This window comes from Lacerta agilis, chromosome 3, assembly GCF_009819535.1.
Source record: "Lacerta agilis isolate rLacAgi1 chromosome 3, rLacAgi1.pri, whole genome shotgun sequence".
Classification (NCBI taxonomy): domain Eukaryota; kingdom Metazoa; phylum Chordata; class Lepidosauria; order Squamata; family Lacertidae; genus Lacerta; species Lacerta agilis.
In genome coordinates, this window is record NC_046314.1 from 49,006,163 (window position 1) to 49,029,028 (window position 22,866).

General features: G+C 43.9%; 1 protein-coding gene across 2 annotated transcripts; it reads right to left on the reverse strand.

Moving 5' to 3' along the window:
• Positions 1-271: 271 nt before the first annotated feature.
• SLC22A16 (solute carrier family 22 member 16) lies at positions 272-22,152 on the reverse strand. Of its 2 annotated transcripts, none has more exons than XM_033143592.1 (8): positions 21,978-22,152; positions 10,306-10,782; positions 7,650-7,767; positions 6,067-6,613; positions 3,592-3,719; positions 1,845-1,954; positions 1,625-1,724; positions 272-910 (listed from the first exon to the last, which is right to left on the reverse strand). In XM_033143592.1, exons 1-8 carry the CDS (start codon positions 22,025-22,027, stop codon positions 698-700), a joined length of 1,743 nt encoding a protein of 580 aa, XP_032999483.1. In that variant the 5' UTR covers positions 22,028-22,152; the 3' UTR covers positions 272-697. The 2 variants fall into 2 exon arrangements, with proteins under 2 accessions (XP_032999483.1, XP_032999484.1); XM_033143593.1 differs by lacking the exon at positions 272-910 and adding an exon at positions 1,193-1,336 and having other exon boundaries at positions 1,581-1,724.
• Between the last annotated feature and the right edge of the window lie 714 nt (positions 22,153-22,866).

Genomic DNA, 22,866 nt, shown 5'->3' on the forward strand with positions numbered 1-22,866 from the left:
CGAGATGTTGCCTGGTGTGCCGTGGGAAAAATTGAAAAATTACTTTATATATAGTCAATATAGGCACAGAGTTAAATTTTTTAACATTTTCTAATGGTGGTGTGCCTAGTGATTTTTTTCATGAAACAAGTGTGCCTTTTCCCAAAAAAGGTTGAAAAACACTGGTCTATACAACTTACAAATGTTGACTGTCTCCATTAGAAGCCATGGGCTGGCTTCTCCTATTAAAGGGATCGCATTGCTAAGGAATGAGACAAAAGCTTAGAAAACCTAGATTGGCATGTTCCATTTATTAAGAAATCACTACAATTATTTGAGAGTTTTCCTCCTGTGTAAACATTGTCTAAATGTCCGAGAATGTGACAATACCAATTCATGTTTTTTGTGCTTGCATTTGGCAATTCAAACGTTATTGACAGGGGATTTTGAAGTGACAATGAATGCAGCAGGAAATTTGAGAAAGAAAATATAGGTGGCCTTTTAAAATCAGTATCAGAAAAACATATTTCTTTGAATTAACATTACTCACTTCATATGTTGACAAGGTGCTTCAGAACAGCTTCAAAATATGTTCTACAAGCTCTAATTCTTGTCTCCATGATGAGAGAGTGTACAGATTACAAGGAACGTGTACTAACTAGTGGATATTGCAAACGAAGGAGCACAATACAGCACATAAATAGCTTTTTAAAAAATCTTATCCAGCAGTGCCGTGTGCCTCTTGGTTCAGCATCTCAATCTTCTCCCGTGCTGCACCATCCTGAGATGCTGGGATATGCTTTTCTGAGCCACTGTCTTTTTCCACATGCTCAATGAGTTCTGCCCACGTATTTGTCAATGGTTTCCCAAGTGTTTCTGGTAGCATCAGGGTTAGCACTCCACTCAGAAAGGCCATGACTCCTACAATTAGCTAAAAGAAAACAGGTCATGTAAGCGAGAGAAGCTAACTGCAATGAAAAGCAAAACAAGAGGTTTTATTTACTATTGTTAACAATGACACAGATGAAGCTACAGAGCAGCCCAACCCCCTAAGTTGCACTCGAGGGGGTGGGATAGAGCCCCCCCCCATTGAGGAGTGTTGTAATTCAAACCATAGCTTAGCTCTGGGTGAAGAAGCAGCAGGATGACAGGGAGGACTGAAACGGCCATGGTTTTAATTTTGAGTACCTACATGCTTGTATCTTCAAGATTAGCCATAGTTTGCCATGGCATCATATGTGAACTGGTCCATTGTGGATATGCTCAAGTCATTTTCAAAGGGGCTGCAGTGCAGATATTTGTTTGTTTCAGGCCTCAACTACTGGCTGTTCTCACACCTGGCCATCTAGTACATTACAGTAGTACCTCGGGTTACATACACTTCAGGTTACATACTCTTCAGGTTACATACTCCGCTAACCCAGAAATAATGCTTCAGGTTAAGAACTTTGCTTCAGGATAAGAACAGAAATCGTGCTCTGGTGGCGCGGCGGCAGCGGGAGGTCCCATTAGCTAAAGTGGTGCTTCAGGTTAAGAACAGTTTCAGGTTAAGAACAGACCTCCGGAACAAATTAAGTACGTAACCAGAGTTACCACTGTCCTGGCATTGTCAAGTTTGATGAAGCTGTTAAAACAAGACATTTACCTGTGGCATAAAGATCCAAACACTTGACAGATAAACACAGAAAGGGGCTACCACGCTCCCTACCCGGCACATCATGCTCCCACTGCCCACTGCAAGGGTCCTGAACAGTAAAACAAAAAGTCCAATTTCAATTGATACTGTTATAAGCAGAAGACATTTTCACAGAGCAAAGCTGCAGGATACAATTCTAATTCTTAAGGGGTAAAGAGTTTTGCCTTACCGTGCAACTGTTGGATATAGCTCTGCCGTATACAGGTAGATAAGGCCGAATGCAACACCTATTGCAAACTTTCCAGCCATATTTGCTGCAATAACTAGAACACTGTAATCCTGTTAAGAGGAAACATAATTTTATAACAGCATAGGGAGCATGAATTCACTGAGGGTCACGTTTTGACTTATGTTCCAGAAATCAGTTCATAAAAGCCTTGCTATTTTGTAAACATTCAGGAACCCCTACTGCACCCTTAATAGTCCAGAGCAGATAATGGTTTGGTTTCCTTTACCAAGTAATTAATTCCATCTCTGCACTTAATCATGACTGGACAGTATTTTTTGACTACTATTGTGGGCCCAGAGGCTGCAGTTTCCTTTCTTAAGTTCTATCTAAGCATGTAAACAGTCACATTTTGGAAAAGGTTGCTAGATCAGCAAGTTACCAGTTTTACAGATGGAATATTGTCAGTATTTCTGAAATTTATGGCCCAGTTCTTTAAGCCATGGCATCAGCTATGGTCTACAATTAGTTTCATTAACAACCCTCTGTGCCAACCCAAGGTCCCATAATTGCTGTAACGTTGACAAGAGCCGCTATTGCCAAATGTGGCCTCATGTAGCCCAAAACTTGCCAAGAGGAGATGGAACAGGGGTGGAACTGGGGCAATATTCTTCCATAGCATTCTGATGCAGTAATTCAAGCTGGATATGTACTGGCAGCAATTCAAAAACCTTGGGTGGAATTCAACGTCACACTGTTACAGATGTTCCATCTGTGCACATGTATCTGCTTGCCAGATAGAATGATACCCATTTTCTTATCCTCTGGTATCCTGGGAGTTTTCTCAATCCCCAAGAGCCAATTTTGGGGAGTGCACAGGGGGAGGAGAGTGGGGAAAGCCTGTTGCACAGGCAGAAACCCCTGCACTGGGCTTCTGCTGGTGGGGTTCATTAGGTGAACCCTGCTATTAGACTCCATCTGTACTATACATTGATGCTTTTGAATTATGGTGCTGGAGGAGACTCTTGAGAGTCCCATGGACTGCAAGAAGATCAAACCTATCCATTCTCAAAGAAATCAGCCCTGAGTGCTCACTAGAAGGACAGATCCTGAAGTTGAGGCTCCAGTACTTTGGCCACCTCATGAGAAGAGAAGACTCCCTAGAAAAGACCCTGATGTTGGGAAAGATGGAGGGCACAAGGAGAAGGGGACGACAGAGGATGAGATGGTTGGACAGTGTTCTTGAAGCTACTAACATGAGTTTGGCCAAACTGCGAGAGGCAGTGAAGGATAGGCGTGCCTGGCGTGCTCTGGTCCATGGGGTCACGAAGAGTCGGACACGACTGAACGACTGAACAACAACAACAAGTATTATACATTTAAAGAAGTACCATGAGACTTTCAACAATCATGGGAAGCAAAGTTTGTTAATGATGTTAGAAGACCCTTGTTTTCCTTAACAAGGAAACAGAGTTCCCTCGGCTCTGTGAGTGGAACAGGCATCTCCCAACAATTCTCAGCATCTTTAAAAACCACTGTTCCCAGGATTCTTTAAGGAAAGCAGGAAAGCCAGGACTACTTAAAACGATGTGATACTGCTTTAACTATATAATGCAGATATGGCTGAAACTGACAAGAAACAACACATGCCCTGAATAGATCCTCTTGCCTTGCTCAGGATGCTACATTACCGGTAGCACAAGACCCACAGCATGTTTATATACATCTGATGCAGGTGTGAGTGACTCACCTGAGGTATCACCATTACTAGAGCGCAGATCACTGCACTCGAGATGAGGAATGGGATCAAGGTGTTCCTTCGTCCCAGTTTGTCCATTCCTATGCAAGCGAGGACATAGGCAGGAAGCTCCACAGCACCTAGCATTAGATAATTCACATTTTAAAAATGTGTTAGATAAGTAAAGACATGGCTGGACTGCTGCTTCTCATGATTTTTATTTTCTCTCCAGTGTGGCCTTAACCTGCCCCTCCCCTTATGCCTCAGCCCTCCCAATTTGCAATATGGCGATGGAAACAGGGCGGCCTAGAATACTGCGAGGTACTGAATATGAAATACACTTGCCACTTGGGGGAAATGATCTGCAGAAACAAGGGCTGTTACAAAACAACTTTCCCCAGGTGTCAAAAGGATATCTAAAATGGCTCCTACAGTCCTATGTCAAAAAGCTGAAATAAAGAAAGAATTCTTTGCTCTGTGGCACTTTAAAGACTTATTGTGACACAGGCATGCATAGGGTGAAAAGGCCCTTAGGATTGCCAGTTAACTGGAGCTCATATGACTAATATCCTGACACTAAATATATTGAAATAATGGGCACAATCCCATCAAACTGAAATACTGTGAAATGGTGATAAAAATGGAAGAGATTTAAGCATATGTTTTAAGTCTCCTGCTGAAATCAGCAGCATGGCTCCAATTTGGCTGAACCATGCCATAAGTGGTCAGCAGCTGATAAATGTCTTCACGATTACAGAAAAATTCTCTCTTGTAACAGTATCGATCCACTGGCAATACACTGCTGCTAAACAAAATGGAATACTAGCACCTTATCTTACGTACATCCTCAAAAATGTCAACTGATGATGCTAGTTTGTGAGTAAGAACAGCCCAGCCCCATCCACAGCTCTGGATGCTGTGGCACAGAGGCACTTGTGCTGCACACAGCTACAGCAGCCTTTCTAGGCAAGGCAGGTGAGGGAGGGCTGGCCACCTCTGTTCCCACAACCCTTCTGGTTCCAAGTGCTACTTCCTGTCTGCATAAATGTCTACAACAGCATTAAATGGCCAGAGGACTATTAGGATACTAGCCTAGTGGCTATAGCAGTAGCAGGTGGCATGGTGGGGCAGAGATGCTGACTTGACCTCTTGGCAGGTGAGTCCCTGCTGCTTAAGAGAGGTGAGGTGGTGGGGAGGGCAGCACGGTCAACGCAAAGGCAGAGCTGACCTGGCACTCCTCCTGCTGCGTTTGCATTGTGCTGCCCTCCCTGCCACGTCAGCTCTTTCCCACCCAGTAAGAGCTGCAATTCACCTGCCAAGAAATCAGGTAAGCATCTCTACCCCACAAGTCACCTGCTGCTAGGTTGAAGCAGACCTGTACCCTGCCAGGCCTGAAGGAAACCCTTGCATGGTACTTCTGCATTGCATAGCAGCTCTTCCACAGTTTTGGTGCTGTTGTAACAATGGCTCCTGGTCAGACGTTGGGGCCAACTCCTGCTGCCAAAATAATGAGACAAAAATGTTCTCTGGATTCAGCACTGGGAGCTCTGCACTTGGTTCTAGGCTATGTTATTGCTGCACAGCACAGAAGCATCTGACTCCAAGCATCTGATCATGCAATTTCCAGCAGGTAATCTTATATGTGTAGTGAGGCATCAGTACAATGCACTGCATGCACAACTCAACATGTGGCACAAAGTACATGTGCATACGCTTGATTTCAGCATTCTTTCCCCTCTTTGTGGATGTGCAAGGATTTGAGGACATGCATACAGAGGTATGCACCTGCATGCTCATCGCACACCAGGTAATGTGTACAATGGGAGAAGCATGCATACTTGATTCTCATTTTTTGGCCAGCATTTCTAAACCACAATTGTGTAAACCAGGAGTGGCTAAACTGTAGCCCTTCAGATATTGCTGAACTGCAATTCACATGATCCCTGGCCATAGGCCATGCTGGCTGGGGTTATAGATTAGCCACCACTGCTATGAACTAACTTTAAGTGAAAGCTAAATAATTCATGCAAATAGTAGCCACTTGAAGCCAATCCCATAGTGAGAAATTCTGTAGTAAGAGGCCTAAAGGGACAGAGAAGCTTTGCAGAACAGCCAGAACATTCATACAGGCAGACTACAGCCTAACATGTTTTAAGTTTGACAGCATTATATCTTAGTGAGCAACAATGCTTCTTGCACATGTTTCTTTGCATCTCTAAAAGTAAAAAGGCTACAGACTTGATGAAAGCTGAACATTTAGCTGGAATATCCCTGAGAGGGCCAGGTCCCCATTCCCATAACCCCAGCCCTGCTTGAAACATGACAGTATTACCCTGAAAATCATCTACCTGTGAAATGGCCCTCACAAGAACAGGGCCTGAGTTTGGAAGTTCACTGGTGGTGGCGACAATCACTAGACATTTATTTTAAAAAAAGTTGGTTGCATTTCTGTTGGAAGTACAATAAGTTACATCAAACAATATTTACCTATGAGAAATAGATTTAAATATTCATTGCCTCCAAGGTTCACGGAACTGAGGGAGAACACATAATATCCTAAACTCCCAGTGAACCAAATCAGCCAGACTGTAATGGTCCTTCTTGCAATGTGCCAGTTATGAAACAGATCTAAGATGTTGTGCTTCTTCACGGGAGAAATGTCATTATCACCCGTTCTGCTACTGACTAGATCATCTTGGACGGAACACAGTTCAGAAATTTTACAAGGAGTGCTTACTTTATTCCATCTTGCCATTACATTAATTACTTTTTGTGCTTCTTCGTATCTTCCCTCTGTGAGCAGCCAGAAGGGTGTCTCTGGGAGCATCCAGCAGCACAAGACAAAGGGGAGAGTTGTTACGGAAAGGCATATCTGGTAGACCCACCAGGTTGGGGCCAAGTAGCCTACCAGAGCCACAACCATAATCCCCAGTGCAAAAAACGCATGGACGTGCATGGATGCCCACGTGCGAGCCTTTATGCCAATATATTCAGTCACATAAACAAACACTACAACCAGATAGCCACTTGAAACCTGGGAGGTGGGGGAAAAACAGAAAAAGAAAATGGCTTCAGTCTAGTCTCCCTCTACGACAAGAATTTAAAATAGATGGTCAAGCTATTCAAGAAGTCCGTGATGTGCAATAAAGAGGAAAGCGGTGATCCAAGAACAAACTAAGCAATAGTATCGAATATAAATGTAGGCTATAATCCAGCCAAAAAGGGAGCCAGTGTGAATTGGATCAGGGTGATCTGGGTTCAGATTTCCCCTCAGCAATGGAAAACTCACCATGGGCTCATCCACACTTCTGTTTGTCCCATGATTACTAGGCCTGAGTCCGAGAGGTTTTTCTTTTGTCCCACCGCTTTCCCTGGGAAAACCCACTCTTTACTGCTGAATCGGAACAAATGTCAATCAGGTTTTCTGCGGATTGATGTTTGTTTCAATTCAGCTGTATTTAAAAGTGGCAGGACAAAAGCAAAGCCTCTCAAACCCATGCCTAGAAATCAAGGGGCAAACAGAAGTAATCATGGAACAAATGGATGTATGGATGAGGCCTAAACAGTCTTGGGACAATCACTCTCTTTCTCAGCCTAGCTTACCTCAACAAAGCTATGTTGGGGGAAAATAATAAGATTACCCTAGTTCACTTCCCTGCTTCTTTGAAAGAAATACGGGATATGGCTATATATAAATAAGAAAACATTCAGTATTTAAGATCTGTTGATCAAATGAGCGAGGTACATGTTTAATGCTTCCACCTTAAATGAATGATATTTCAAAGTGCTTCGCTTTGTCTGGATTGGGCCTACATATATTAAACGGCAGTCAATATAAAACAAGGCTAGGCAATATGCTCTGAGGTAGCCAGGAAAACTCCTGGAGACACTTAAGAAGCTCCCAGAAGCATTTTAGTGTCACTGAAATCGTACTGAGATCAATCCAAGTGCTTTGGCTTAACTGGTTTAGAGACTGCAGCTAGAATACACTTTTGGAGGTTTAATAATAAAGAGCCTTCAGAACAGCCAAGGAAATTATTTTGTTGGGGAAAATCAACTTGGGTTCTTACCATTGCAAGCAGGAAACGGACAATCACAAAGCTTGTGTAGTCAAATGTGAACGCCACTGCAATGCCAAATATAAACTGGCCAGTGCTGGTGAACCACATGATGGGCCGTCTCCCCATCCTGTGGAACGCAGTAAGAAAACAAGCATAAAAATAAATATTGCAGAAACTGCATCAGAAAAGCATTTCTAACTCTGGGGCTTGCATTACCATAATGAGAGAGAAACAAGGAAGCCCCACCAATGGTGTATCTAGCAGCATGTGGTTTACTGCAGATTTTATACTTCTTATTTACTAGATTTTTATGCTTGATATTTCTGCAATAGCTTTTTATTAATCTCTTTTTAAAAACAGTTATCTTCATTTCATTAACTCAAAATGAGCTTCAAAGCTCATTTTCAGAGTTTGCATTTTAGCTAATGGCTTTTTTAAAGGGCAGCTGCTGTTACTTTTATCTTTGGACGGAGTAATTGTATCGAGCATGAGGGCAACATCCTGTCCTAAGCAAACTTCCAGGGGCCAGAGGCAAAAGTAGGTGGAGGCTTTGCACAGTAGCCAACATTCATTCCTTACAAACAAACAAACAAAAAGTTTCTACACTCACCTCCAGCCAGCCAAAGTTACACATTTCTATGTCCTACTGATTGAGTTCAGCAGGAGAGAAAGCTTAATTTAACTCCCACTTAAATTTTAGAATTCTGAGTGTTCTGAGGTCACAGGCAGACTACATACTTAGTAGATATTGTTCAATTCAAGGATATCTTTAGGGTTAACATATTTCAAACAGCGAAAATCCAGACAAAAAAGCTTTTTTTTTGGCATGGTGGTTGAAGTTTTTTTGGGGGGGCTGCCAGACTTTCTGCCGATTTCTGCCAGGACACTGCTACCGACTGCAGTATTCTGAATATGTCCGAGAAATTCCAGACATATGGCAACTCTAATATCTTTTAATTATTTGGGATACAGGGCATCATACAAAAAGCCATGTAAAGCTGCTGGATGAGGAGAACATGCTGCATGTAAACAGCAGAGAAGAGGCTTAAACTAACAAGCCAAATACAATGAAGAAACAACGAATGTCTCACAGAGATAACAATATGCTCACCGATAACAGGATGCGAACCTTTTTCTAGGTTGCATGATAGTAGTCTGCAAAACAGACACAGCACTGCCTGTTTTTACTAAGTGTCAACAAAAATGGCATTGTCTGTTTCATTGCCTTAAGATACACACTTGCAACAACCAGTATTTTTTTCCCAAATCAGCAACATGTGGATGCTGTACTGTATTGCTTTTCATGACTATGCTAAGAAAGGTGCATAGAACAGATACACCCTAGGAAGCCTCATGGCACACCTCTGTGCCTGATGCAGTCAATGGCTTTCACATTCAAAAAGCTGTTCGTTAAGGTTTGACTACACCTGTTTATTAGTAATTAAATTCCAAGGTAGGTTCCAACATGTTTATTTAATTTTTTTAAAAAACCAAATCAAAAAATGAAAATCAAACAATTTTTTACAGAATAAAAATATCAAAAATCCATTTGCCTGACTATGTTTTTTTAGAAGAAAAATTAATCCAAACTAATAGGTGGCGATTTTTATGCATTGCTCTGAAAAGTTTGCAACTGAAACATTTGAGCACCAACATGATTCGGGTGCGGTGGGGGGCTACAAAAGGTGAAACTGGGCAATCAAATGTTCATTGTCACTGAAAGGGGGGAAATGAAGTAGTGCTGATGGTTTCATTTTAGTGACAGAAGGTAAATTGTTCAATTTGGCTGTGGACTTTTTGATGTGTTTTATTTATTGTTTTTGACTACTTTTGCTATGTTTGTAATTATGTAAAAAAAACACAAACCACAATGTTGTAAGTTGCCTTGAGCAGAGTTTTAACTCTGGAAAGGCAGCATACAAATGAAATGATGATGATGATGATGATGATGATGATATAAACCTCATTGCTTGCTGCCTATTCTCAACATTCTGTAGGACCATCTGAACACCACCTACAGTGATGCTGAGGGGCTGGAGTATGTCTGCATTATATTGTGTGTTGCATTTCCTCAACAAGGATACTGAGGTGTGTGGTGGAGTTACTGTAATTTCTCCAGCCTATGTGACAGCTGCATTCCACCTACATCTTAGGTTCCCTTAGGCTACAATTCTTAGAACACATGAATAGGATTACCTTTCTATTTTTGTTGCTCAAAATACATTTCCATGGATAACACAGAAGCAGGGCCTCCCTCCCAAATTATTAAAAGTGATCCAAAAATGCATTGGAGCTATGTGCCTCTGGCTGAGTAACTTCTTTTCTTGTCTTTTGACTGGGGCATCAGAGAGGGTGGAAAGAGAACAGGACACCAACATTGCATGAGCTTGCAAGTCAACTACATTTCCTCTTGAAAACACTCAGTTAACATGCCTTGTTCAAGCTCAGCCTCTGACTGTTAACTTGATTGAATAGGAATTGTATTCCACATCTCTCAGCTCTGTGCTTTCTACTGTAAGCAGAAACTTGCTTGAGAAATCTAGAATGATATATTTTGATGGCATCCTTCTGCACTTTCCTGTTGCATCTAACAAACCAAACCATGTGGATGGGGATTTGAACCCAAGTCACCAAGCTAGTTTAGGCAAGTTCAGTATTACTGTACCTGTCAGCAATTTCTCCAAAGATCACAGCTCCAAAAAGGACTCCCAACATGAATGTGGGTTGTGTGAGTTTTGCAAGCCATTCCCGCTGACAGACTAAATCCCACTCTGTCACGATGGTGCTCTGCCATTTGGTCTGGTCATAGATGAATCCATCAGTGCATTGAACATCCGTCTTGTTACCACTGTATTCGTAAGTAAAATTTGAAGTGTCCTCTCGTTTGGACCTGCTGCACTGATTAAGTTCCCAAACATCTCCATTTTCCAGCTGCACCAAGATGTAGTGTTGTGCTGATGTCCAGAGTGCCCAGGCATCCTCTATTCTTGAACTAGATGAATTATAAATCAGAACACTACTCACATTTCCAGGGACACTGCATATGAACTTTGGTGTAACAGCCAAGAAGACAGAAGCCAAGTAGTGGATGCCACAAGAAATAGATTGAAAAACAGATGCAAAATAAACCCATGCCTGGTATCTGAAAAGGAAAACAAGCAATTAATTATCATTATATTTACCATTTGAAATTATATCCTGATGTTCTAAAAAGTGACACACTTTTAAACTCAAAGAAATGGTTTTAAAAACTGAACTTTGTCCCAGTGAATTGATAGAAGAAAACACAGTTCTATTAAGATAAACAATATGCACATGGATCCGGTATGCCTTGTGTAAGGCACATAAACACAGGATCAGGGTCTAAAGTGTTCTGCAATCTGCAGTTGAAGGGTTAAAATCTACATTTTAGTGAGACAACTGGTAAAAATGACACCGATTTTAGCCAATCCAGTTTATAGACCATAAATCAATCTTGTCCTTTTTGCATATTTTGATTTCAAAATAGCTCGCTGCTATTTCTATATTAAGAAGAGGCCAGGGGTGGGGATGGATGAAAATCAACCTGGGATGTCAACATGGAAAAAACCTTAATCCCGGCAATTGCACAATCTGAGGGTATCTCAACATTTATAACTTACAAGCCTGAATAACTAGGTAATTTTCCTATTCCCCAAACCCAGTAAGTCTTCTACACAACAGTCTCAACATACCAGGCCTACTGTGAGTGCAAAGGATGAAGAGCTTCCATTCACAAACCCAAATTACTGCCAACATCGGGCAAAAGCCATGCAAAGGGATTCCAAAACTGGCTTCACATCCACTTATTGCAACACTTCCCAAAGGGAAGTCTAGAGAAACTCCACTTATGGAAACCTGAAACACATGGGGCCCGAGCTGAAGCAGGGCTCTGAACGAAATGTACTGAAGAAATTGTATGTGAAGGAGCACTGAGGGAAGTCTTCATTTATCACCGCCACCCAGTGTCACGCTGAAACAAAGATGCAGAGACGCAATGGCTGGAGGAGTGGTAGGAAGGAACTAGAAAGACCCTTCTGACCTATCCTCAAATCCAGAAGTTAGCCACAGTGCCTATAGGGCCTCCCAGAAACAACCCCATCCCACATTGTTCTGGAGGCCTCAAATTCTCCAGAGAGGCTTTATGAGGTGGGGGTGGGAATGAGAACAGGAAACTTTCCTTCCATGACCTTCCTCGAGTTGGCTTATCTTAGGCTCTAATCCCGTGGCTGGATCTCCCAAAATAAATGAACAACAGGTTATTGAACATATTTCAGAAATAACAGCAAAACAACCACAATAAAAATGCCTACTGATCAATAAAACCATTACAGGCTAAAGTATATGGGGCAAGAGAAGGAGAAGCGCAAAAATCCCATAGCAAGATGTTGCATTTCCCCTTCTAATCTGGAAACCTCAGTATCCCACAGGATTTATGGCACCAAAATTATTTTGGTACTTTTCCTGTCCTTCCAAATACCTTCACTAGGAAACTGCTTATTCACAAACAAAAAGGCAACTGTTGGGCAGCACGCATCTGAGGGGTGTGTTCAGGGGGAGGAGAGTGCCAGTAATAATGCCACCAGTGATACCTACTGTGTTCAACAACTTTAAGAAGAAGGCACTTCTTTCCACAAGCAAACAACCAAGTAAAGTATAAATAGCTGGGCATTTCTTCTTTTGGGTTACAGAACTGCCAGAAATGTATGGAAAGTTTGCAAGGCTACACAGCCCAAACTTTCCACAACACTAGCTGCCTTGTGCACTACTGGATGTCATAGAAGGACAATTCCAGTCCCTTCCCGATGTGATTTCAGAAGTGTGTCAACAACACACCTATTTGAGCCGCCTGTGTAGAGCAGGGGTAGGCAACCTAAGGCCCAGGGGCCGGATGCGGCCCAATTGCCTTCTAAATCCGGCCCGTGGACGGTCCAGGAATCAGCGTGTTTTTACATGAGTAGAATGTATCCTTTTATTTAAAATGCATCTCTGGGTTATTTGTGGGGCCTGCCTGGTATTTTTACATGAGCAGAATGTGTGCTTTTATTTAAAATGCATCTCTGGGTTATTTGTGGGGCATAGGAATTCATTCATTCCCCCCCCCTCCAAAAAAAAAATTAGTCCGGTCCACCACATGGTCTAAGGGACGGTGGAGCGACCCACAGCTGAAAAAGGTTGCTGACCCCTGGTGTACAGCGATCATTTGTGGAATGGATCTGTGATGCTCCAGTATCTCCGTTAGGACAGGAGTGGGCGAATTTTGGCTCAGGGACTGAATGCAACCCTTCCAGTCCCCCTGTTTGGCCATCAGAACTCTGTCTAGGCTACACCCCATCTCCCATCTTGCTCCACACCCTCCTTGAGTGTTTTTGCCTGGCTGGAATGTGTCCTTGAGCCCTGATCACACCTTTGGCTTCCCTGGGTGGAGGATAGAGAGGGGTATGTGAGTGCATGTAGAAACTAGCCTACTGAAACAAAGGTAAAATGTGCATTCGTGCATGTGCATGTGCATGTGGCCCCCAGAAGGTTGCCCAGAAAGGAAAGCTAAAAAAAAAAAAAGGTTCCCCAGCACTGAGCTGGCTCCTATACCACATGAATAAATTAATCCTCAAAATACATGAAGCCAGGAAAGTCTTGGATAGGAAAGCCAGAATAGTGCGGACTTAGTGCAAAGCTAAAAACAAACAAAAGCAAAAGTAAACAAACTCCATTATGTTGCTTCTCATTTATAAGTACATTTTCTGAGGCCAAACACAGCAAGAGCTTAAAATGTCACTAAAAGGCACACATTTCACTGGGAATTAAGTGACTTACGTAATCTCAAGTGGGACCTGCAAGAATGTTGCAAAGTGGAGCGCCACTTCATTCTTTCCTCTCTTCAGAGTACATAATGAATGCTGTGCCCACTGAGCACGCTCAAGCTTCACCGGGGTGTTTTGGGTACACTCCACTCCATTCTGGGGTTGGACACATTTGTACTCAATTCCAACTACATGAAAAATACTGCATTTCTGCACCGATTCCTATGGGCAGCTCTCACTTCCACCCTTGAGTACATTTAAAGCAGCTTATCGAAATACAGAATTTTTCTTTTTGTAGCTACCATTTTAAAATATAAAATTCTCCCTTCCTCCATCCTCCTTTACCAGTCACTTCATTCCACTCCCATCCCATTTTCAGATTCCCCCCTCTCTTGTGTCAGTCAGCATTCCGTGGCCAAGCACTTTGGGTTATTTTGTGGGACTTCCTGTAGCTTAGAGGTATTTTTTGTACCTCTGAAAACCTTGGGGTTATCTTGGGTCTGTCAATATCACCCCCTTGTGTATGGGTGGTCCCTTTTTGGGTATGTATGTGTGAGCACATGAGTGTCTGTGTAGGCGAATACTGAAACTAAGCTTAGTAAAAGCATGCCAGATATCCTATAAATATGTCATAACAGACCAGTCAGACAATGCCTAATTGTCCCTTTTTGTTACCTGTATTTTTCATTTTTGGAATAGACCCTGGGTCGCAAATAAAGCCTTAGGCAGTCACTTGAACAGAGGCCACCTGCTATACTTACAATGAATCTGTCAGCACTGAACATGCCTCTTGACCTCACAAATACATTCTGAACCCCACAGAACAGGGGGGGAAGTGTTTGGATTAAGCGGACAGAGGTTCTGATTTAGAGCAAAGCCATTGCAGGTTGACATAGGGTGAAGGAAGTAACCCCACTCCTTCTCCCCCTCCAGCTTCCTGCATTCCCAGTGCTGCTCTTCCTTAAAAAAAAAAAAGCATTGGGGCACCTTACATACATAGATTAGTCCCTCGTATGTTCAGATAGCCCTTTGTATCCCACTTTTAAACGTCCTGGTGAGACTTTTCCCGATCAAGAACAAACTGCTTCTGTCCATTAAAACCCAGTTGTGCCTTTCCCTTCCTTAAATCCTTAAAACACACATACAACCTTTGACACACACACAGCCTTTTAATAACAAACAGGTAAAGGTAAAGGGACCCCTGACCGTTAGGTCCAGTCGCAGACGACTCTGGGGTTGCGGCGCTCATCTCGCTTTACTGGCCAAGGGAGCCGGCGTACAGCTTCCGGGTCATGTGGCCAGCATGACTAAGCCACTTCTGGCGAACCAGAGCAGTGCACGGAAATGTCGTTTACCTTCCCGCCAGAGCGGTACCTATTTATCTACTTGCACTTTGACGTGCTTTCGAACTGCTAGGTTGGCAGGAGCAGGGACCGAGCAACAGGAGCTCACCCCCGTTGCAGGGATTCAAACTACTGACCTTCTGATCAGCAAGCCCTAGGCTCTGTGGTTTAACCCACAGCGCCACCCACATCCGCTAACAAACAGGTACAGAGGAGCAAATTACATTTTTGTATCTCATTACTGGATAAGCTTTATTTTTATTAATTTCTAATTTTCAAAGGCTCTTCAGCATAGTACTTACATCCATCAATTATGATGCATGTTTGATGGGATTTAGTTCATTGGTTTGTCTATTTATGCAAGTTACGAAGCAATACCAGTGGTCAATAAAATAATATGTTGTGGTAATGCCAAACAGAACCCAAAGGATGATATCCAACATCGGGCATATTCGAAACAGACCCACTGAGACCAATGGAGTTACAGAACCTAAGTCAATTAATTTCAGAAGCTCTGCTGTATGACTTTGTTGGATATCGCCCTAAGTCTCTGCTAACTACACACTATAATTGAGACATCTACAATTGTCTGAATATTGTCTACATTAGGCCTATTTCTGTATTTGCACTTGAATTCTTCTTTTCTCCACAGGTTGTTGGGCTTCAAAAAATACCAGTGAAATCTAGAACACACTGAACCCTACAGCAACTTAAGACAGTTAGCAGGATATGTTAATATACTGTGAACAACATCTCTACGTGCATTCAGGTCTTCTTGCTTTTAACAGACTGCTCCTTGGGGTTTGCTGGAACTCATCAAAATTCTGCACATAATGTCTGGATTATTTACCAGTCAGTCACAGAACAGAATTTGCCCAAGGCATTGGGGTGCTTTTGTATTATTATGATACAGGTGCACTTTGCAGCATTACTGAGACAAGACTTCACTTGCGCATCGAACAAAATATTTTAATAATTCAAGCAGTTGCCCACCCATGGAATTATAAACAACTGTGTGAGTCCCAAGGCTGTCTTCTTTGGCTTATAAGCAAGGCGTGCCCTCCTGCAGCTAAAAGGAAAACGTGCAGAGATTTCATTTATACGCCTAAGAAAGGTACAAGGAACCACCAAGATAGTTACTTGGAACTAGAGGTGAAATTAATCACATCTTTGAATTCCCTGCTTGGGGTTCTCCTCTTTTTAAACCTAACTGCAGCAGTAGGGCTGAGGGCATGGTGTTGAAGGAATGTTGTGCTTTCACCCATCTTTCCTTTCATACCATTTTCCATTTTCACCCCTTTGCTGCTTTTTACCCTGATGTTTCTATTGCAAACAGAAAGGAGGATGTCCACAGTGGAAAGAGTTTCTAAAAACCTACAGTCCAGCAAATAAAAATCAACAGCAGGTGTGGGGAACCTGTGATGCTCCAGATATTGCTGGATTCTAGCTCCATATGGGGTGTATGGGGTACCAGAGGAGGGGCAGTACCTTTGGTGGGAGCACATCATGCTCCTTCTGGGGTAGTTTGTCCACCTTTGGTCCCCACCCTATGCTCAGCTCCCCACCTCTCTCAGCTCCCCAATATTTTATTCCAGTTGGCACCCCTGTATTGGTGCTGCTTATGCAGCGGTTTGACTCCACCCCCGGAGGTGCACTCCATTGTCTCTCAAGACAGATGGATGCCAACAATAGCTCCAGTCTTCCCTGGCATTGGCTTATGGAAGTCGTAGACCAACATCATCTGGCAGCCCACAGGTTGCCCATTAGTTTATAGTCAAGCAAATGAATAACATGTAACCCACACTGGTAATGTGCATCAAATCACCAGGTCCCTCCAGGCTTTATGTACTTACTACCAATATAATATTGCACTGTGCTCTCGACCTTTTAGCCAACAAGAAGTTGCCATGGTGTTGGTTGTAATAAAACGCAGTGCAAGACAATAGTGGCCATGAGCACACTGCTATATTGTCGCTTTAGGTGTTGGGCTAGGATGGAGGCACCCAAAGTAGTCCATTGGGGCACAGAAAAAGGGGGAAGTAGCAGCAGAAGAATTAGTGGAGAGGAAGAACAACAGAACAGACAAACAGGTTTTGGACAAGCAGTCCCCATGTGTCTTTCCAGGCTATACAAATGTTTCTCTCTTATAATGGCTCTAGTGTTCAGCATTAGCCCTTGAATGCCCTGTCAAGAATTCATTTCAATAATTGTCTTGTTATTCATCACCGGACTCCAATCCAGAGATAAGCTCCAATTAAATGCCAATTACACATGCATAATTGGCCAATTACTGTATATGCCCAGTTACTTGTAGAGAGAGAAAAAGCTAACACTGATGTATTAAGCCTTCCTCTATTATTATAATTTACTATACTTGATTTTCCATGTATACTATACAAAGCACAACTTTCACCACTGCAGAAAATAAATAGATGATGACTTAAATGGAATATATTGACCAATTCCCAGCCCATTTCCAAGGAAAAGCAGGTTGAAAGGAAGCAGAAAGTTGGGTAATAATACCCTTTTAATCTCCTACCTACCCTAATGATCCTAAAAAGGAAATAAACATATTGTTAACATATTGTTAACTTTTAAAAAAAGTTATATTAATAGCAAAACATTCATTGGTTCTTCATTTGCTGGTGAGGATAACCAACATAGAAAGTGGCTTGGTGAAGCAAGGGTTCCCCTCTGCTCCTGGAGCAGTAGATTATATAAAACTCTGCTATTGGAGTAACACTCGTGAAGATTTATGCTCTTCGGCAAACAAGAATGGGGTGTGGAGAATTGCAGGTTTTAGTTTCATAGTTTTAACAGGTAAATCTTAGAAGCAAAAAGCTTAACATTCCAAGAGGGGTACAAAGTGCCTTGTTAGCAAACATTTGCTTGCCTATGAAGGGTCAAAGATACTTACTAACACAAAAAGTCAATGACTGAAGATGTATAAAAAACATACTCAAAGCAGCTATAAAGCATTCACAGTTTCTATAAGCAGTAGTTCTTAAGAATGCTGCTTCAGGACCTGATCGAGCCCTCAAACTCTAACTGTATTCAGCTTGAACCACCCTTGTAGTTATACATAACATGTCATTCTGCGATAATACTGTGCACTCAGCTACATTAGTAAAAAACCAGAGTTTTAATTGTGTTATAAACATGCAACACCAGATGGAGCTGTAGAGCACAAAACTTTTCTATGCGATTTTACATAGTTTTTTTAAACTTTTGTTACGATTTCATTTATGACTTATTTATAGCTTTTTCCCTGTGTGTAGATCCACCCAGTGATTCTGGTTTTGCATATGTGTGTGTGATGTATGCACATACACACACATATGCAAACCGAAGGTGAGTGCAGGAGTGCCTACATGCTGGACTTTCCTGCTCTCATGAGAAAGTAGTCTGTTTCAAATTATTGGAATAGGAGCCATAACTTGTTGGTATAGCACATCCTTTGCATATAGAACACCCTAAGATAAACCACTGGCATCTCCAGTTTAAAAGGTATCCGGAAGCAACACTGGTGTGAGATATTGTGGGTATAGGGCAGTATATGAATTCAATAAATAATAGTAACATTGGAAAGCCACTACCCATCAGAACAGACACCTCTGGGTTAGACAGACCAATGGTCTGACTCACTATAGTATAAGCCAGATCCATACATATTCATAATAACGGCATCCATGTGGAAGCTTTATGCAGTTATCTGTGATGGGATGCAGGCTCCCAACGAGGAACTCACAACCGTTTTGCTTCTCCCCTATCTTTTTTGCTGTTGTGCCGCACTGTGGTTTGGCTTAGCATGCCATCAGAACATGGGCTCATGGTTAAGCTCTCTCCAGACTAACCAAGAGCCAAGGTTTGGCTTAGCATGATTAGGTCACTGTATCATCCAGTAAAATGTCAAATCTGACATGGACAACACATGCTCTGGAAGCCTCCCAGAGTGGCTGGGGTAACCCAGTCAGATGGACAGCTTATAAATAATGAATTATTATTATATGTGCTGAGGGCAGAATAACAGAGTACCCCTACACCTCTACACACAACAACGGAGAAGGTGCTTTTAAATCGCTCTGAGAAGTGAAATTCCAGATGCAGTGAAACAGGATCTTGTTTCTTTTAGATAATATTTATTTATTTATTTATTTATTTACTGGCTGGCTGGCTTAGTTTGAGATAAACCCTACTGGAAGTAAGAACAACAGGCAGCAGATATTCAGATAGAAACACTTTCACCCCCTCCCAAGGCTGCACCTAGTTTACACTAACTCCCTGTCTCTTGCTGTGTACATATCACTGCTTAATCTGGATCCAGTGCACATCCACCACTGGTTTTTGAATCCATATACACTTCACCCACTATACAAAACAATCCCGTAGCTTCTTGCGAAATACTGCCGTTTGATGCATTTTACCTCAAACCAGCTACAATCCAAAAGAAAAACTGCTCATTTGAGAGAGCCATTGTGATGATGACAGCTTCATGAATAGGAGTTGGGTGTGCATGCAGGTGTAGGGAAACCAAGCAGATAAATACACAGACATCCCAATCCCCTCTGGTGTTTACAACAGCAATCTCATTTTGTTTTATGCCGCTAATGTGCCCATTGACTAACTCCAAAATATGGGCTGTTCCTCTCTCACACACCCCTCCCTGCTGAGCCCTATTCCCCAACGCTAGACTGCCCATTCAGGAAAAATCAACATTCTTTTTTAATAAAACCCTGGATTACTCATTCACAGTGACTAAGCTGGCCAGACTACAACAATATGTGCTTAATAAACTACCAAGAAACCTGTACACCAGATTTCTTTCTCTAAAAGCAAAAACTCTGTAGAGAGAGGGGGGGGGGAACTTAATAGGAACTGAACCCACAGGTGCAAAGAAACATAGAATCAGAATTGCAGAGTTCAAAGGGAACCCATGGCTCATCTAGTCCAATGCCTTGCAATGCAGAAATCTCATCTAAAATATATACATGGCAGGAAACTCTGCTTAAAGACCTCCAAGGAATGAGAGTCCACCATCTCTCATGGGAGACTGTTCCACTGTCAAACAGCTCTTACTGTCAGAAAGCTATTCCTGATGTTTAGTCAGAATCTCCTTTCTTGTAACTAGAAGCCATTGGTTCAGATCCTAGCCTCTGGAGCAGGAGAAAACAAGCTTGTTCCATCCTCCATGTGACAACCCTTTAAATATTTGACAATGGCTATCATATCTCCTCTTTTCCTCTTTTCCTCATAACCTTTCATCATATTGGTCATCCTCCTCTGCACATGTTCTAGCTTGTCAATATCCTTAAATTGTGGCATCCAGAACTGGACACAGTACTCCAGATGTGGTCTGACCAAAGCAGAATAGCACAGGACTGTTACGTCCTTTGATCAGAACACTATACATCTGTTGATGTAGCCTAGAATAGCATTAGGGGTTTTTGTTTGTTTGTTTTTTGCTGCTGCATCACACTGTTGACTCATGTTAAGCCTGTGGTCTACTAAGACACTGAGATCCTTTTCACGTGTACTACTGGCAAGCTGCCCTGCAGGACATATTCAGGAGAAGAAAAAGCTGAGGAGTAAACCCTACACAAATCTGGAGTGGAGTCCCTAAGATGGTTGGATTGTGCCTTGTACTCCTCCTGCAGCCAAGCTGGTGCCAAATGTTTTGCTCTGCTTTCGTTTGGACCTCATCAGCGAGTGAGGACTTGTCATCTGGGCAGCCCAGGACCTCCATACACACTGCCCAGGCTTGCGCCCCAGTGAGTTAACTTTGGTGCTGCTAAAACAACCAAAACAATGTGGGAGGTAGCAGTTACCAGTCTGTGCAGTCACTGTGGGCCCTGTGATTCTCCAGCGGTTTGACTTCCGCTCTTACCAGTGCTGCGCTGCGGCCCACTTCTGGGTAGGAGGAGCACCGGAAATAGCTTGTGTGCATGTGCAAGTGTTATTTCCGGTGCACATCCAGGTCAGAGGAGGCCCATGCACAAAAGCTATTTATGGTGCTCCTCCGACCCGGAAGTGTGCCGGAATAGCGTGTGTGCACGCATGTGGGCATGCGCTCCTCCGCCCTCCGTGCGATCGGCGCTGGAGACACCGGCCCGAGGTGTGGTAAGTTTGCTGACCCCTGGACTTCACCTCCAGAGGCACACTCCATTGTCTCTTGAGACAGACAGGTGCTAACAGCTGGCAAGCCAGGTGCCCCCCCCATCTTATATTTGTGCAGCTGGTTCTTCCTGCCTAAGTGTAGACTTAAGTTTCTAGAGGTGAGAGCATACTCAAAGAACCCCAAGACACAGGTTTGCCAAGCCCTTCCTTGCACACACCCCTGCTATGAACAGCTCCCAATGCGTTCTGCACACACAGGGCGGGGGGGGGGGGGAGGAACCTCCACAACTCCCTTCAAAAAGCACACTGTATTCCATCCTTATGTGTGAATGGGAGCCAAGGCTCACTTGGACCCTACCCACAGAGCTCATGCCACACAATTGCATAAATGGCAGGAAGAGTTCCTTTTGGAACATGTGCAGAACAACCACTACCAGACCTCTGGGATAAAGGGAAAATTTTCCATAATTTAGGGAACTTCCTCTTTTTAGTCGTTTGGCCAAAAGATCTCTCACCTCATATATATACATATACCCCCTTAAGTGTTCCTACACCGGTATTTTAAAACAGGGGCTTTTATTAACATTAACGTGCTGTAGTAGTGAATCGAGCTGGGAAGACACCGGGGTTCAAATCCCCATTCATCCCTGAAGCTCACTGGGTGACCTTGGGGACAGCCACCATGTCTCAGCCTTGCCTACTTCGCGAGGTTGTTGTGTGAGGATAAGCCGCGAACCGGAGAAGAGAAGCGCTCTCTCTGCTTCCCGCTTGTTGGAGGGAGGCGAGAGTCAAAACTAGCAACAAGCCTTCACTGGAAGCGGCCAACCTTCACTCCCCCGCGGTGGACACGTGTCTCCCTCCCGTACCCCTGGCAGGCGCCCGAGTCAAAGAAGCTCTCCGCTTCTCCCGCGCCTCGCCAGTGCCACCCCCACCCTCGCCCCTGCCCAAGAGAGGAGGGGGGCCCGGCAGGGAGCGGAGGGCCAGACCGGAGACCCACAGCGCCTCCAACTCTCCAACCCCACTCCTCCTGCTGCCTCCCTCTCGGCGCTCCAGCCTGTTACCTGCCGAAGTGTCCCAGGGAGTCAAAGAGGAGCTCGAAGTTGCGAGCCATGGCGCGGGCGCTCGGCGGTGTGCGGGGCCGGCCAGAGTCCCATCTCAGCCTCTCCCCTCCCTGCCCCGCAGAGCCCGCCTGCTGGGAAGGGGCGGCTCCTTCGCCCGCCTGTCCAACAGACGGACCCTTCAGGCCGGTGAAGGGCCGCGCTATAACCCCTCCCCTGGCGCCAGGGGGGTCAGCTCCGCCGGCCGCGCGCGCTCTTTTCCCGCCGCCCACCACGGTGCGCAGGCTTCTCTCCCTGCCTGCCTCCCTCCAGGCCCCTGCCCCTTCCGCCCCCGCCGGGTGCACCTCGGCTCCTTTAGCAGCGCCAGGGTACACCTGAGCCCTTTCAGCGCGCTTAAAGTTCCACCAGCCCCGTTTAAAGTCGGATTCCCTGGCCAAATTTCCTAGGACATGGTGGTTTTGTTCTTGTGACCGTTCGCCTTTTGTGGGCTTCCAGTCGGGGCGTATGGTTGCCCACTGTGAGAACAAGTATGCTGGGCTAGATTATTTTTATTTATTTGCTTTCACATTCGCACCCCACTTTTCCTGCAAGCTCAAGGTGGCGTCCATCGTTTTCTACCCGCCACCCCGCGCGTTTTTCTCCTCAGAACAACCCTGTGAGGTAGGTTAGGCTGGGAGGCAGTGATTTGGCCAAGGTTCCCCTGAATGCTTCATGGCTGAGTGTAGATTCGAACTCTGGTCTCCCAGTTCTTTGTCTGACACATAACCGCTACACCACACTGGCTCTCAGATGGGCCTTCTGTTTGAACCAGCAGGGCAATTCTAATGTTCATATATGGAGAACATATATGCCTCCTATGCACTCCCTCCCCTTTAAGGTGTTGGACACTTTC